The sequence below is a fragment of the Haemaphysalis longicornis genome, unplaced genomic scaffold (genome assembly GCF_048455015.1).
Source record: "Haemaphysalis longicornis isolate Haplotype H1 unplaced genomic scaffold, Haemaphysalis longicornis Haplotype H1 scaffold_1, whole genome shotgun sequence".
Classification (NCBI taxonomy): domain Eukaryota; kingdom Metazoa; phylum Arthropoda; class Arachnida; order Ixodida; family Ixodidae; genus Haemaphysalis; species Haemaphysalis longicornis.
In genome coordinates, this window is record NW_027526203.1 from 222,423,221 (window position 1) to 222,440,572 (window position 17,352).

General features: G+C 50.5%; 1 protein-coding gene across 1 annotated transcript in view; it reads right to left on the reverse strand.

Annotated features, from left to right (window-relative positions):
• The window catches only part of LOC144157877 (uncharacterized), a 63,905-nt gene extending 54,152 nt beyond the window's left edge, over positions 1-9,753 (reverse strand). The window contains exon 1 of the mRNA XM_077688597.1: positions 9,676-9,753. Coding sequence (XP_077544723.1) covers positions 9,676-9,753 — 78 coding nt within the window. The remainder of the gene's footprint in view (positions 1-9,675) is intronic.
• Between the last annotated feature and the right edge of the window lie 7,599 nt (positions 9,754-17,352).

Below are 17,352 nucleotides of genomic sequence, written 5' to 3' on the forward strand. Positions count from 1 at the left end.
GCGGTCTGTTACCTGTTAACATGTCTGATGCGCAAATCAGTCACGCCAACTGGTAACACGGTATCCTGTTCTTCTCCAGAGTCTACGTTTGTAATGAGCCCTGCGTGATATCCATTATAGTAACAACTTGATTGAAAGCGTAGCCTTCCTGTGATGCCGTGCATTTGTCGGATGGGATTACTGTACTTTTGCATTAAATGGTATGTAATGCATCCTGCCCATGCGTAGTGGCAAAAAATCACCCGGAAACCCACCGAAGGGTTATCCCTCGCTTCCTTAATTGTGTGTTGCAAATTTTGAAGTATTCGTAATTATTATTGCTAATATTATAAAGTACGCTTAATTCCACAAGAAAATGCCGCCCCCTTACTTTCAGCTCCTACAACAGTCACGGCGCTCTGTTCAGGCTGAGCAGCACTTATAACCTTTATTCCTCGGATGACGACATTTTCATCAGCTCTCTCCATCTGTTCAGCTGAGACACTTGCCAAGGAGAATTTCGCTATTTTCCCTACCAAAGAAATGTATGTTATAATATTTTAATTGCTCCATCGGTCGAATTTTCTTTTTATAGTATAAGTTAGCCTGTTATATGTTGCTGTTTGCATCGTATGTTGACTTTCTACTCTCAAAGTGTGCTGTAAATCTTGAGGACGTATTCTTCTGTTATATGTTACATTGTCCTTTGTCAGAATTGTGTTTATCGCTTTGCATGTTCATCTGTAGTGAGTATATGTTCCAGTTTATCTGTGTGACTAAATTTGTTCTATTCTGTATGAACATGCCAGTTCAATTCGTTTTTGATATGTGTACCCGGGTTAAAATTTTGTTCTTTATTTTATTTTTTTGTGCACCAATTGAAACTTCTATCGGGTCAACCCCGGGCAAGTTTATTGATTGATTGATTGATTGATTGATTGATTGATTGATTGATTGATTGATTGATTGATTGATTGATTGATTGATTGATTGATTGATTGATTGATTGATTGATTGATTGATTGATCATCTGCAAATTACTGGTGAATTCCTTCTAGTTTTGAAGAGAAAACATGATCAAGTCTGTTCGTATAAAAGTTGGTATACTCGCTTACAACTCAACAACGGCACCACCTCATGTAGTGTATCACTCCGCCAAAGCGCCGGACCCGTGACGTCAGTGCGCGTGCGCGTTTTAAAAGGGGTTGGCTATGAATGCGTGATATCGTCTGCCTTGCCTCACGCAGTTTGTTTGTCGTCACTGGAGTCGTTTATAAGCATATTAAGTCCAAAAAATCACGGGAACGGCTCACGCCATGTTCCAAATATTCCCAGTAACGCCCTACTTGCGCCGCGCGGAGAAACATCCGGCTACGGTGATAAGGCACAGCGGCAACTTTTGGGAATGTGGAAAGGAGTAATGGTTCCGGGTCTCACGTTTGCGAATGCTGTACTCTGCTTAAAATCAGACGTTCTATCACGCCTTGAAGTAAACCAGAGAACGGTAGGACGTCTGGCCTTAGGCGCGCATGGAAAAACAACTAACGAAGCAGTTCAGGGAGATATGGGCTGGGCGTCGTTTGAAGTTAGAGAAGCTCAGAGTTAAATATGCTTTGAGATGAGGTTGAGGGCAATGGATCAACGAAGGTGGGCAGCTAAGGTTTTTAGGTACCTATACTTGAAAAGCGTGGACACGCAGTGGTTAAGAAAGACTAGAAGGCTAACGAGAAATACGGAAAGAACAGTGGGGAATCCAAAACAGCCAAGGTAACCAAAAAAGAGGCAAGGCAGATTGAAACGAATAAATGGAGGGAAAAAATGGAAGCCAAAACGTCGTTAGAGATGTACAGGGCTGAGAAGATGAACATCAGAAAGGAAAATTTCTACGATAATTCCCAGGGCAGTGCTTTGCTTTTTGAGGCTAGAGCAGGTTGCCTGCGAACTAAGAGTTTTGTGGGGAAGTATTCACAAAATGATGGGGTATGCGTGGTCTGCGGAAAAGAAACAGAAACTATGCGGCACATCGTGCTAGAATGTGAGGGTATCCATCCAAATCTACATGAAGGGAATATTGGGCTGTCAGAAGCCCTAGGATTTAAAGGTATCACAGAGGAAGTGAACTTCAAGGCTGTCGATGGGACGAAAAGAAGATTAGAATGCTGGTGGACGAAAAGCAGAGAGGGGAATATTGCCTAGGACAGTTACCACTTGTAACAGAAAAAAAAAGTATTTTGTGCCTAATAAGCTTTTTGTGCCTGCCCTAAGCAGCGCTAGTATTGAACCAAAAGTGTAAAACATAGGTATATTAGTCTTTTTTGGTAAGATGACATGTCATCACCCCGATACAAAGGGGAAACCAATAGAAATCATCATCATCATCATCATCATCATCATCATCATCGGTGCCGTTCTTAAGTTGTCACCCAGTATACCTACCTCGACTCCGTGAAATTATGCAGGTTGGTAAAACTAAAAAAACATTAGAGCACTGCGTGTGTGCCGTGAGCTTATTCCAGTCGATGCCAGGAAGGTAAGGACATCCGAAATGTACAAAGGTAGCGCGAGGACAGCGTGTTGCCAAATTTCTGGCGATTGAGGAAAAATCATTAAGTGAAGAACGGCCGCAGCCGGCTGCACAGTTTCATGTCACTGGAATGTCGGCACACGTATACGGACGTAAGGAGCTTTTTTGGCGAAACTTGAAGCGACAGGATTCGACACAGTAGGCAACTTCACAAATAACAACACATCAACGCCCCTGCGGGAACCATACAAGTCAATAGTTCTTAACTATAAATGTGCCGGGGACCCCCTTCTGGGCGAATGTGATAGCGGACCTTACGATGACCTATACTGATCCGTGTCATGATGTCAAACAATTTTCCCATGCAGCTAAAGTCACCTGCACGTACTCAGCGTCCGCCTTTTGAGGCTGAATTTTATGCTTATGCATTCCATGTTGTCACAAGATTCGCTCATACAGCTAAAGGCCGCCCAGACTCGTATATGATGCCTTTTCTGTGTCTGACTTTTTTGCATGCTGGCATGTTGTGCAAAAAGGTGGTATGAAAGGATGTCCTACAACAGATAAAAAATAAACGGAGCCACATTTTTGCATTGGCCCCAAGGTTTTGGCAAAAAAGAGAAATAAATGGGGGACCCGTGAAATGCCCTCGTGGACCCCCATTTGAGGACCTCTGCAGCAAGTAATCAACGGCTAAGAATCGTGAAAGAACGCGGGACCATGAATGTCAAGCATCAATAATGGTTCTCTATATGTAAGGACGCTGTGGTTGGTGCTGTATCCTCAAAAGGAGCGGTCACAGCCTCCTCCTCTTTCGGCGGACAGCGGCGAACATTGGCGAGCCTGGCACAGATATTAGAATAATTAGGACTAACAGCCAGTGTCGTTAATGGCGAATAGGGAGACCAAAGTGAAGGCTTGTGTGCACTCGTTTATGCTATTCGTGCGGCACTAGCTCGTTTAGCGTGCTAGAAAATCTCTTTTGGGGAGCGGGGGGGGGGGGGGGGTAGGAAACGGCTCAGTGAAAAATGGTCAAGAGGCAAAAAAGCAAAGTTCTTTTGAAATATGGTCCGGCTAAAATAAATTTCGCTTCTTAAAAATCCTGACCTTAAGAATAGTTAGGCTAGGGGAAGGGTCTTCTGTTTTTTTTCATTATTTTTTTCTTTGTTTTATTTACAAAGGGATTCGGGATATCTTTTTGGAATTGGTATCGCCCGGGGCCAAATTGCTCACTGAACCGGCTTGTACCAACACTTTTTTTATGAGCTTCAGGCGGAAACAAAGCTGTCCGTCAAAAGTAAGTGCTTAGTTGGGGTAGTTGGTAGAGCCTATTTAGAACGAATAGTGCAACCAAAGATGATGGACAGAAAGAACGCACAGGGACAGAGCGCTACATCCTTGTGCGTACTTCCTTTGGTAGTGCTATTCACGCACGCCTCAAACAAGTCCGTCGAAAGTTTTACGTTTATCACGCAGTATGGGTTGCTTGCAGTTTAACTAAGTAGTGTCCCCGTATTTTGTTAATGTGAGATTACTTGGGCAATATATTTATTTAGCTTTTCATTTCTAGCAGGAGAATATTTTTTGTGTAGGTTTTAAGGGCGCTAGCAAAACATGCAGAAGTCGATAATTTGCAGAAACAGGTCTTAATTAAGTGCGGGGTTCTCCTTTCTACTTGAAACATGTCTTTAAAGCAGGTTTGGAGAGCAACTCTGGTACCTTCGGCTCTGATAAACTGTCGGCCCAGGTGTCATTATTTGTGCGGTAAACGGCAGCTTTTAGATGATTATATACCTAAAATTTACTAATTAACTTATTTTTTCTATTGATTAATTTACCCTTTAGGTACTTAACGCCCTACCATTTTTCTAAAGTCTTACAACGTGAGCATCTTTTCATATATCAATCGGAAGATTTTCCTTCGAAATTCATCCGGTACAGAAACCGAACTGTCGAAGGGTGCTGAACGACAGCCCCTTCAGCAAGGACAGCTGTAACCATACGATAAACTGTCCTTCTGCCTCTATTTATCGGTATCAGGTGAATTTTATTGCCAGAATTTCTTGCCGTATTGCGGAATTTACGACCCGGCCTGCAGATCCTCTGTTGACTACGATTACGAAACCCAATTTGATAGTTGTTCACGTTGACGCTGTTCATGTTAGCGCGTTAGTCGACACAGGCGCCAATATTTCATTCATAAGTTGTAGCCTTCGCGCACTCTTCAGGAAGGTATGACGCCTGTTATATCAGGTACTGTACGAGTCGCCGATGGAGGAACGACCACCGTAGGCGGAATGTGTACCGCCCGTGTTGTAATTACCGGGCATGACATCCCTGTCTTGTCCACCGTATTGGACACATGCCCTTACGACATTATAATCGGACTAGACTTTCTGACCGACCATGGTGCCCTCATTGACTGCGCCGCCGGGGCTCTACGTCTTGAGCTGACCACAACCCCCCTTGATAATACCAAACCCCTTTACCGGCTTTCCTGCAGAAGCATGCTCGATTCACTCCCAAGACCATGACCAACGGGCCCTTATCGTCGTGCCCGCCAGTCCCAGATGGTGACTACCTTGTCTCGCCCGCGATCGATGTACTCCTAGAGAGAAACGCGACCCTTCCTTATACAGTCGTGATGGTCGCGAAGAACAAAATAGGCCTCCCTTTTTGAACTTCGGTTTCTCCACCCAAGTCCTTCCCCGGGGATCTCGCTTGCTACACTCTTCCAATGGGCCGAATGCAAGCTTTTTGTTGTGATCACTGAAGCCTCTGAATCATCTACGGACAGTCAACAGGACATTTCGCCGACTACCAGTGATTTTATCCAGGTAATAGCGGCGGACCTTTCACCTCCGCAAGCCCATTAGCTCCCAGGTCTCCTAGCGTCCTGTCGGGACATTTTCGACTTGGAGAACCATCCTTTGGGCCAGACGTCTACTATGGCACATCGCATAAACACTGGTGATGCGACCCCTATCCGCTGATGTCTATATTGTGCGTCCCACGCCGAACATACTGTCATTCAGCAGAAAGTAGAGAAGATGTTGAGAAAAAAATGTTATTGAGCCATCGTCTAGTCAATGGGCGTCACCAGTCATGCTCCTCAAAAAAGATGGCTCACGGCAATTCTGTGTCGATTACAGACATGTAAACAAAATAACCAAAAAGGACGTTTACCCACTTCCTCGCATTGACGACGCCATCGATTGCTTGCATGGCCCGTCGTATTTCTCCTCCATTTACCTTAGACCGGGATACTGGAAAATTGCAGTTGATGCCATGAACCACAAAAAGACCGCTTTTGTAACACGAGACTGACTGTATAAATTTAAGGTCATGCCGTTTGGTATCTGCAAAGCGCCAGCCACGTTCAAAAGGATGATAGACTCTTTTCTCCGTGGATTTAAATAGACGACATGCCTGTACTGTTTGGACGACGTTATCGTCTTTTTTCCCACGTTTGAGACACACCTACATGACCTCTCCAACATGCTCGCAGTTTTTCGCAGAGAAATTCGTCAAAGTGCCACTTCGGTTGCTGTCAAATAAATATCTTTGGGCACCCCGTGGATGCTACAGGGGCCCAGCGTGATATTGAAAAAATACTCCCCGCAAAGGACCTCCCTGTTCCCCGATCTGGGAAAGACGTTTGCAGCTTTGTAGCGCTATGCTCATGCTTTCGCCGCTTCGTCAAAAACTTCTCTGAAATCGCCAGGCCCTTCACAGGTTTGCTTAAGGACGATAACCCGTTTTGTTGAGACACTGAGCAAGATTCCGCTTTTTCAACTCTCGTCGTCCACCTCACAAATCCGCCTATTCTGGCGCACTTTGACGATTCTGCTCCTACTGGAGTCCGCACAGACGCTAGTGGCCACGGCATAAGTGCTGTACTGGTCTCACAAATCCGCCTATTCTGGCGCACTTTGACGATTTTGCTCCTACTGAAGTCCACACAGACGCTAGTGACCATGGCATAAGTGCTGTACTGGTTCAGAAGCACGCCGGCCTCGAACGAGTGATAGCGTATTCTTGTCGCCCTCTGTCCCCTTCACAGAGCAACTATTCAATCACCGAGCGCGGATGCCTGGCTCTTGTATGAGCCGTGAACAAATTCCGCCCATATTTCTAAGGAAGGCCTTTTTCTGCGGTAACTGACCCCCATGCCCAATGCTGGTTTGCTTTCTTGAAAGATCCCACAGGCTTGGTCGCTGGGCTCTACGCCTTCAGGAGTATGACTACTCCGTGGCCTACAAGTCTGGTATGCTCCACAGTGACGCGACTGCCCGTCGCGTCAACCAGTCGACCAACCTGATACAGCTGACCATGACATCGATTATTACGTCCTTGCACTATCTAACGTCCTCAACATCACCGGCCAACCAGCACCGGTGCGATCATTCATTGCGGTCGACCATTGACCGTCTCACCACCATGCCGTCAGACCCTTCAATGAACGCGTTTTTGCCCCGCGACGGCGTGCTGTTCCGCCGGAACTTTAGCGCAGATGGCCCTGACAAACTTCTCGTGCTACTTGAGCATCTCCGGCCGGACATCTTGCACCAGTTCCACAATGAGCCGACGACTGGCCACCTTCGCGGGGCTAGAATTTACGACCGTGTACGCAAGCGCTTTTATTGGTCCTTGACTCTACCGATCAGTCCGCTGCTACGTCACAACGTGTGACCTGTGCAGCGCCGGAAAACTTTTTCCGTGTGCCCAGCCGGACTGCTCTAGCCAATAGAGATTCCTTCCGAACCCTTGTTTTGTGTTGGTTTAGATCTACTCGGCCCTTTTGCTCTCTCCCGTTCAGGAAATCGCTGGATCGCTGTCACGACCGATTACGCGACCCGCTACGCTATTACGTGTGCTCTCCCCACCAGTGCTGCCGCCGACGTTGCTGATTTCCTGCTTGACAACGTCATCCTAAAACATGGTGCTTCCCGTCAGCTCCTTAAGCGGGATTCACACGACGGAGAACCCCTCTCTTTTTGGCCCGCGGGAGCCGCTCACGTGACCGGTTTTAGGCTCCGCCCCTCGGTGCGGATCGCCCGCCGATGCTCCGGGAAAGAAAATTCCACCGCATGTCTTCCCTCGGCGGCGGCGTCCCTCCGTAGGGAATGGAACCAGTTTTTGGCACATAGGGCGAGGCTCGGGCGGAGGAAGCGAGCCTCGCCCTCGCTTCCTCCGCGCTGTCGTCTGCTACTCACTCCGCGCAGCTCCGCACGTGTGGATGCGCCACCAAGACGGAAAATCCGGTCACGTGGTGTTGACGTCACATATCCGTCCGCCTCCGTGAGAGGGTTTCTCCGTCGTGTGAATCCCGCTTTACTGACCGTGGCCGGTACTTCCTTTCCCGGGTTGTTGACGACCTCCTTCGCTCTTGCCACACGAACCACAAACTAGCCACCACCTACAATCTCCAGACTAATGGCTTGACTGAACCACTGAACAAGACCATCACCGACATGCTCACGATGTATGTTTCCGCGGACGATCTAGATTGGGACATTGCTTTGCCATGTGTTACGTGTTGACGATGATAATGAATAAAGGAGGCCGGGCTGCACGGGCAGGGGGTACGGGCCTAGCTCGCGCCTCGTGCTCGTGGCAGTTGGTCCTGATTAGCGCAGCGAACGGGCGACCAGCTGCCGGGCTGCCTTCTTGCGTCGCTATCCGCGACATTCTGGTGCCGAAACCCGGGAGACTGAGGCCACGAGCAGACCTGACCTGACGCGGCGCAGACGTCGAGGACGCGAGGCCTGGGTTACCGGGCCTCGTCGTCGAATGCTGTCTGCCCGCTCCTGATCGTGCCGAGGCCACGCGGTCGCCTGCTTTCGTGTCGTCTGCCATTGAGGAGCTACGCCGCCGCCGTGACATTGTGAGGGGAGCCGTCACAAGGGGCGTAGCTGCTATTCAGTTACTGCTACAAGATCCGCTTGCGTCGACCGGCCAGATCCGCTCGCACCTTCGCTCCGTCGACAGCAGGTACGACGAGTTGAAGTCCCTCGATAGGCGCATATATGAGGAGACCATTGATTTGGACGACCTGGAGGCCGATTTATTCGATAGCTACGAGTAAGACGAAAAGGTCGTCATGATCCGTATACAGGTGTACTTCACCAGACCATCTGCCGTTCCTTCGCTAGTGGCTGCTCAGAGCACCGGAGCACCAAACCATTACTCCGCCGTCATCCGGCACAGCAACACCGTGGTGCCCTCCGGTAAGAGCAGCATAGCCGCGGAGGCTGACAAGGTGGCGAATGTTCCCGCTGCGTGTGAGCCGTGCGTTTCAGACCTACACGTCCTCACAGCTGCTGATGAGTCTGATCGTACAGAAAAACCAGCGGATAAGTCAACGGATTCTCACGAGGCACGACTGGGAGTACCCAGCAGACCCCCTAGCAGCGACTGCCTCTCCGTCCAGGACAGCCACGGAGCCGACCTCTCCAAGGACCCCATGACCACGATGTACGGGGATGCGGACCCGTCCAGCGTGATGTTCTCCGACGCTTCGGACCTCGCTGCCGCTCGTGGGGGTTTCTTGCTGAGAGAGCACGTGGTTGTTAAGTGTCGCAAGCGGGAACAATTCCCACTAGTACGACGATGGCCGTGTTGCTACCGGCGCCGGCTTCTCCATTGGCATATCCGCTGGCGTCACGGTTTCCTGCTGTTCCCGACTCAGATAGGCGCATTTGCACTCCGGTTTGGATCACACGAGCGGTCCAGTGAATATTGTTGCGGCGCCCTCGTGATTGCCAACCGGGCAACTTCAATGGCCGCGTTCGACGGCTTCCGGAAAGGATCTCGGAACTGCCCCTATCTGCCGCCGCGATCGTTTTCCCTACTCACAGTGGTGCAGCTCACTACCCTGATCAGCGCTGTGGCTCACAAGGAGTGATCACTAGTGTCCAGCTGCCAGCCATGCCGCCCTATACTGGCTACGCCCGAGCCTGCAAGGGGCACACAACTGCGCCCGTTAAAAGACTGGGCCGCAAGCACGTGGAATTTCCCTATGATCCTGGTGGCTGCGGAGGACTAGGAGGTGACCAGACAGGACACAGAGTTCCCGGACATCCCTCGTGTGGTCTACGTTTGGTGAGCGCACTCGCGATGGCTACTGCGTGGTCACCTTGGCATTTCGGATGCCGTACGAATTCCCGTACGATCCTGGCGGCGGCGGCGAACCGGGAGGCGACAAGGACGGCGACAGAGACACCGGGTATCATCTTGGTGCCAGCCATGACCAGAAGTACCTCGTTGCTCCCTTGCCCTCAGCCACACCAAGATCATCCAATGAGGATGATGAGGGGAATTTCGAAGAGGGATCAAGGGAAGCTTGCCGCAGCAAGCTGAACAAGATGATATTGACCTTTTAAATGCAGAGCATTTCAGTAACTCACGATGTCACCCGCGTTGACGTCCGTAGTCCGCACCGTCGTAGTCCCTACTATATAAAAAATGCCATCTGGCGCCCGGTTTCGAACTCTCGACCATGCGGGCGGAATGCAACGTACGTGGTGCTCTAACCACTGCGCCACAAAGCCGACACAGAATGGGACGCTACGGACGCGCCTTATATACTTGATTCATTCAAATTACTGCTGACGAGCGCTCTCTCGTCAGCAGTTGCCACAAGTGCAACAACATTAACGTAACGCAAACTACTTACCGTATTTACCCGATTCTAACACGCCCCCGATTCTAACGCGCACCCATTCCCCCCCCCCCAAAAAAAAAAAAAAAAGAAAAAACTTGCACCTCCGATTGTAACGCGCACCGGACTTTGTGACCCAGACAAACGAATGCGAGAGAAACGGGCGATCTATTTCCCGAAGTAATCTCACTCATCTCGCTCGTCGTCGCTCTCCGCTGACCACAACATCTCGTCCTCGGTGCCTTCAAGCACGTTCGCGATGCCACACTTCTGAACGAACGTTCAACCATGGTCGATGGAATCGTGGCCCATGCCTCGCACGCCCATCCCGAGAGCTCATCCAGAGGTGCACGCTACAGCCGACCGCTCGTTTTGAACGCGTGGGAGCCGCTGCTGCCATTGCTGTTATCAAGCGCGCAAGTTAAACGATTCGGAGATTTGTGTGCACGCCGATAGAAAAGTCTAGGCCCCTAGGCTTACTGCTATAGTGAACTAGAATAAGTATTCTAGTTCACTATACTTGCTGCGTCCGAAAAATCGTTGCTAAAAGTTTTGGCGCCATCTTGGGATGGCGATGGCGATGGGTGGGAAGAAATTTCCGCTGTTTCGGCATTTTCGGTTTTGTATCCGATTCTAACGCGCATGCGATTTTTCGGCCTATTTATTCGGAAAAAAAGTGCGCGTTAGAATCGGGTAAATACGGCAACGTCGTGCGCCCCCGGAAATGCTCTGCATTTGATCGTGCCCCTCGCGAGGGGGATGTTTCGCTCTTGATCGCACTTCCACTGCTCTCTGCGCATGCGCCCCGTCGCTATAGCAACGGAGGCGCGTCGTCTGCTTCCAGGACGCCGCGGCGCCAAATTGGAACGGGTGGTGAGCGGTGGTGCCGCACGCCGCTCGTCGAAACGCGCCGTCGGAAGCGAGAAACGTCGTCGCCACATCTACGATCGAGATAAATAAATGCAAACGTAAAGCGCCAGACATTCTTTTTTGTTGTTGTTGCTTTGTCTTCGGACACATACCAAGGAAAGCTCATTCATTGTTGTCTTTGAGGTCCGCTAAAGGTGAGCGCGGTGCCTCAGGCAGCGTATACGCTCCCTGTCCTTGGTCTCTTTGCGTCGCCCCGAGGCAGTGGCGTGCCAACGATTTCACGCCAAGGGGAAAAAGGAAAGGCAAAGCATGAAACTATTACAAAGTAATATAAGCAGCAATGAAACAAAAATATAAAGAGGAAAAGCTAAAAATTATTTCAGGTTAGCTCTGTTGACTCCAGCACAAGACCTGCAAAATGTATAAAAGCAAACAATGCACAGACATAAAGTTGTATAATTGTACGTACACCTCATCCCAAGCTATAGTTTGGCCCAAAACAAATCGCTCTCAGATACTTTTTATCTACATTTATAGGTGTGCGAAGGGTTCTCGATTAGGGTGGGCGAAGTCTTATTGAAGCCCCCCCCTCTCTCCGCTTGCAACTCCCGAGCTTTTCAAATGTGTAAGAATTTATAAAGATAATATTGTCTACAGGGCCGTACCCAGAAATGTTTTTCGGGGGGGGGGGGGGTTATGAATTTTGGCAAGGGGGTAGTTTTGCTTAAAGCAACAGTAAGTATTGTTTACGTGCTGCCTGGAAAAGATTTCTGGAGGGGTTTGAACCCCCAAACCCCCCCTCTGGGTACGGCCCTGGTCTTAAATTCCTTTGACTTGAAGCGTCACTTGCAGCTGCGCCAACAAGAAGTATACAAGAAGAAGCGTTTAGGTGCCCTCGGATTTTTTGTGCGCCGTTATTTTAATTTAATGGCCTTTTTCTGGTGCTCTGGATGACTAGGCAGCAGCAGATGATCCGCAGCTGGCAGGACTACCTTGGTCTGCGGTTGTGTCCTGCTACCAGTACCGGCGCATCCTCACTTGTGTAGGCGGACTCAGGGTGCACGACATGTTGACAATGGTCTCTGTACACGTACATTTCCTTCCGTTTTACTTCGACCGTGTCTCCGTCGTGCCCTCTTGAACTTTGTTGAACGCGGGCAACGAAAGCCCGTCAAAACTTGGATCTGGGGCATCGGATAAATAATGGGCTATCTTGGGTCGGGGTTCTTGGCAACGCCGGATTGACTTTGGTTCCTCGTAATTCGGTCGCCGTTTCCGTAGGTAAGAGTAAACAGTAGTCCGCATCGCCCTCCTTCGTGAGAATGGTTGCCCTCTTCGTTGTTGAAAGTCAGCTGCCGTTAGAGCACAGGGTGCACGACATGTTCACAATGGTCTCTGTACACATACGTTTCCTTCCGTTTTAGTTCGACCGTGTCTCCGTCGTGCCCTCCTGAACTTTGTAGTGCTGCCTCTGACTACTTGGTTTTATCATCGCACATGCGTGGGTTTGTGTATCTGCCGCAGCCTCCCGTTTGTTTTCATGCTGCTGGACTGGCGCACCTCGGTGGCGGGAGGAGTGTGTTGACGATGATAATGCATAAAAGAGGCAGGGCTGCACGGTCACGGGGGTACGGGCCTGGCTTGCGCCTCGTGCTCGTGGCGGTTGGTACTGATTAGCGCAGCGATCGGGCGATCGGCTGTCGGGCTCCCTTGCGTCGCTATCCGCGACATTTGATTGATTGTGGGGTTTAACGCGCCGACGCAACGAAGGCGATGAGGCGCGCCGTAGTGGAGGGCTCCGGATTAATTTTGACCACCTGGGGATCTTTAACGTGCGCCGAAATCTCGTACACACGGGCATTTTTGCTTTACGCCTCCATCAGAAAAGCGGCCGCCGCGGCCGGGAATCGAACCCGCGACCTCGTGCTCAGCAGCGCAACGCCTTAGCTATCCGCGACATTACGCTCGCATATAATTCATCATGCCATGACACCGCCCGCTACTCTCCATTCTTTCTTCTCTACGGCCGTGAACCCACTCTGCCTTTAGGTACCCTACTTCCCGACACCTCTGGCTACAGAATATGCTCGCGATGCTGTCGCCCACGCTGATGTGGCCCGCCTGGTTGCCCGTGCCAAGCTCTCGGCTTCCACGTATTTCCAGAAGCAGCGCTATGACCAGCTACATCCACTGCCCGCTTTACGCTCCGCTCCGTGGTCCTGGTCAGTACCCCTTGCCGCCGCATTGGGCTTTCCGAGAAACTGCTGCATCGCTTCAAAGGCACCTATTGCATCAAGCGTATGGTCACACCTGCTACCTACTAAATTGTTCCCGTCACTCCCTCCTCACCGTCACTGGACCCAGGAGCTCAACTCGACCCCATCTGCCGCCTTAAGCTATATTACTCAACGGCCCCGCCTGTTCCATGAGCCTCATTTTAATTGTGCACCGGGGCGGCGCTTACCCCGTCGGAGGGGGTCATGTGACGGAACTCTTAGAGCATTTCACATGGCAACTGCTAGAACATTTCCCATGGCAATGCATCGGATCACCTGTTGGTCAATCCATCATACACTTCCTGCGTGGGTACATGCCGCATTAGTGGATCGCGCAAGAGGAAGAGGAGTGAAACTTTATTTTTGATAAGAATAAAAGAGAGTTAGGGCCCGCGGCCCTCCGCACAGGTGCAGTCCCTATTCCGAGACTCTATTGGTTAAGGCCGCCGCTCTCGCCCGTCGAACTAGAGCCCTTTGAGACCCCAGCCCCGAGCAATTGAGCAGGACTGCCTCCCACGCCTCTCTGGTAGGGGAAGGGTTGGGGGATAACGCAGGGTTGCTCTGGCATGCCCACACCATGTGGAAGGTGTCGGACACCTCCCCACAGTGCAGACACCGTACATCTGTTTTAGGGTCGAAGTGCTTTGCTACTGCAGGGCACATAATGTGTTCGTCTGCAGGCGCCGCAGTATTCGCTCATCGACCTTGCTCAGACCCTTTGCAGGGTCTGGGTAAAGCCGGCGGTTATCGCAGTAATGTTTTACGATTTCTCTAAACCGCAGAAGTGGTTTGCTAATCTCCGAGCCGGGAGAGCATGGGTGAGGCGCCCGGTGGGTAAGCGCTCGGGCAGCCGCGTGCGCGTCCTCGTTACCTCTCAGACACTGATGCCCCGGAGACCACACAATTTCTTTAGGTGCGGGGTCTACGAACCGCACCACTCGTTTTAAAATGCTGTAGGCCAAGGGTGGTACCGTGCTCGCTAAATATCTTTCACAGGCTCGGCGAGAGTCCGTGATTATTGTCCTTGACTTCGGATTCGAGGCTGCGAGCGCTGGCAATCGCCTCGGCTTGCGTGGAGTTAGGAGCCCGGTAGGAAGAGGAATTGGTTGCCCAGAAGCAGACTGTTGCGAGCTGCATCGGATTCCTTGGCTTCAGGCTGTCCGCATTCAGTTGTAACTCTTTGTAAATAGATTGCTTATGTGAATAGGCTGTAAATAGTCCGCATCTGCCTCGTAACAGTATATTTAGAAACTCATTCGCCTTACAAATTTCAGAAAAATTTAGAGACGTTAAATACTTATTGCCTCCTATTCCCCGATATAAACTTGCACCTTAAAACGAAAAATCGAAAGTTAGTCGGTGAATTTTGTGTTTAATTATATCAAAGTCGCACGCCATGCCGCAAATGATGTCTGCTTGAGTCAACATCCCACAATGCGCAAGCGACATCCGTGTTGCTCCCATATGCTTTTGCAGCGATGAGATGTTGCATGCTAGATCTTGCGAAGGCCCTGTCCTGCAAGAATGTGGCATCGCCACAAGCGTCTCTATTGAAAAAAAAAAAAAAAAAAACGATAGACGGTGGTCATTTCTGGAAAAAAAAAAAAAAAAAAAAAAAAAAACGATAGACGGTGGTCATTTCTGGGAAGGACGTTGGATGTGATGCTGGCGTCACGTGCATTAGAAAGCCGATCGGCATCCTCCGCTGTCCGTTGCTCTCCAATTCTGGCACCTAAAAATATCAAGGCATGTTCACGAACAGCTGTGTGGCGCGCGGGCCCAGTCCTATCAGCATCTAGGACCAGGACAGGTGGCAGTATTCCATGTGTGTCCACGGGTGAATGGCGGCAGTATTGGCTATCGTAATAATCTCGTTCTAACGTGCTTCTATTCGTGAAGTGTACATAAAGAATTATAAAGATCTAGGCGAATGCTATAATTATGAAACGAGTGTCACATCCAAATGCACCAAATTTATTTCAACCTTTCGACCGGAGGCCGGTTTTTGTACATAGTTTTGTGGCATGTGTGTGCGTGCGTGAGTGCTCGCGTGCGTGCGTGCATGCGTGTGCGTGTGAAATCGTATGCTACATGACGCCACTCGCCGAAATCACTCCACTGGTCCCAGTAAATGCCCCATTTCAGGCGTTGTGAAACCGCATGCATACCTAAGGAGCTCTTTTTGGAGATTGTGAGTTCATCTTCAAGGATCAACAGGAACATCTATTTGGTAGTCTCCATTGACATGCATACCTGTATGCATTTTTTTCTTTTGGACTGCTCTGTTTGTCGGGGACCTGAGGCCTTACAGTACGTGAAGTACTTAAACTCAGACGCGAGCAAACAAGCGCGGCCATGACAGCTACACAAAAGAGCGCGTGTCATTCGACATCACCTGGCTCTCAGTCGGCAGTTTTCCACTTGTGCTATCATCGCCGCATTCTACAGTGTTAATGTCTGTAACTACAATCGTTCTTCCGTCCCTCAGTAATGAACTCTACCTGGCGTGGAGGTTTTTGTATGTAAGCATAAATAACAAGCCCGGTGGCAGCCTAGAATTATTTTTAGTATTCTTTGCAGATTTCCATGCGGCTGGAAACCTTGATGATATCTGATATAGAAGTATAAGCCTAAATCGCGTCACAGTAACGTCATAGCCAAAGAAACGCTTCGTATATAGCACCCGCTGGGAACCACTCGAGCATCGCGCGAAGAAATTGCGGTGCTATGTGAACCTTCTTTAGCGACACTAAGCTCCCAGATGCCTAAAGGAAAGCGAACGTGAGAATGCGGTTTTGTCGTTTCTTAAAGTTGCAGGAAACCGAACGAGGACGGAAGGTCAGCGGCAACGGCTCGCGGAACAGGAAGAAGCCAGCGGGGGGTGTCAGTGGGGCAGCTTGCCGTCTCGCCGCGCGCCCCACCGAGCGGTCGGAGACGGCGCGACCTCGAAAATGGGCGATGAAGGGAGATGTGTATACACGCCGCGCCCGTTGCCGATGCCCGGCAGCGAGATTGAAGTGCGGGCCCCCCCCATGATTCCACACCGGCCCTTCGCACTGCACGCAGTCAGAGAAAACTGACACTGCGGGGTGCAGCGATGGGCACCGTAGACAGCGCTCAGCCCCGGAATAGCTTTGTTGCCTTTTGGGTATTTTCAGCGTGTACTAACATTGGGCCTCGTTTTCCAGAGCCTGAACCAGCACCTTCCCTTCACCCAGCACGGCTTCGCCTCCAGGGAATGACATATTCAGACTGACCACACGGCCACACTGTAAGGGGGGCAAAATAGTCGCTGCATACCCCCAGTGTACAGAGGAGGGACTGCGAGCGATGAGAGAGGCGGACACTCCATGGCAGGACACACTCGTGCCGGCAGATCGGGAATCCAATGCCTTCAAGCTTATAGGGCTCTGGAAGACATTCGTCCCCTCACGCGCCGCCCCTTGAACGTGCACGGCTACGGCAGTGGTGCAGACTCAACGCTGTGTGATTGCATGTGTCAAGTTTCTAAACTCGCTAAAATTTGAGTGTACAGGGTCATGGCCCAGTAACCCCAGCGCCGATCCAGCTCCCCCTTTCCGTTTCGCTGGTTGCGCCTTTGAGGGGAACGTTTCTTATTTGGCCGATCTTGCAGGATACGTTTACAGTGGTTCCTTAAAATCGTCCACATTCAAAACAGTCTCCGAATAGCAGCTGGTGGTGGACATCAGACCCAATCAACCCTGTCTAGGCTAAGCACCGAGAGTTTCTGGTGTGCCCCTTCATTCCGCCGCAGGAGCAGGATTGAACTTGGCAAAGTGGTTCCCTAGGTGGGTTGGCCTCCCGGCGTTGACCTCTCTGCGCTGCCGGTACGGGAGAAGGCCATGCACTGCAAGCTGGCCAAGTTATAAAGCTGCACCCTCCATGTGCCCGCTGACATTGTCACGCCACCAGCTGAGACGCCAACCCCGTCTTCGACGAGCCCTTCCCGAACATTCGCAAGATTGCTACTCCCGCGCTCCTATCACCACCGACCGTTCGGCTCACCACCCTGCCGACTA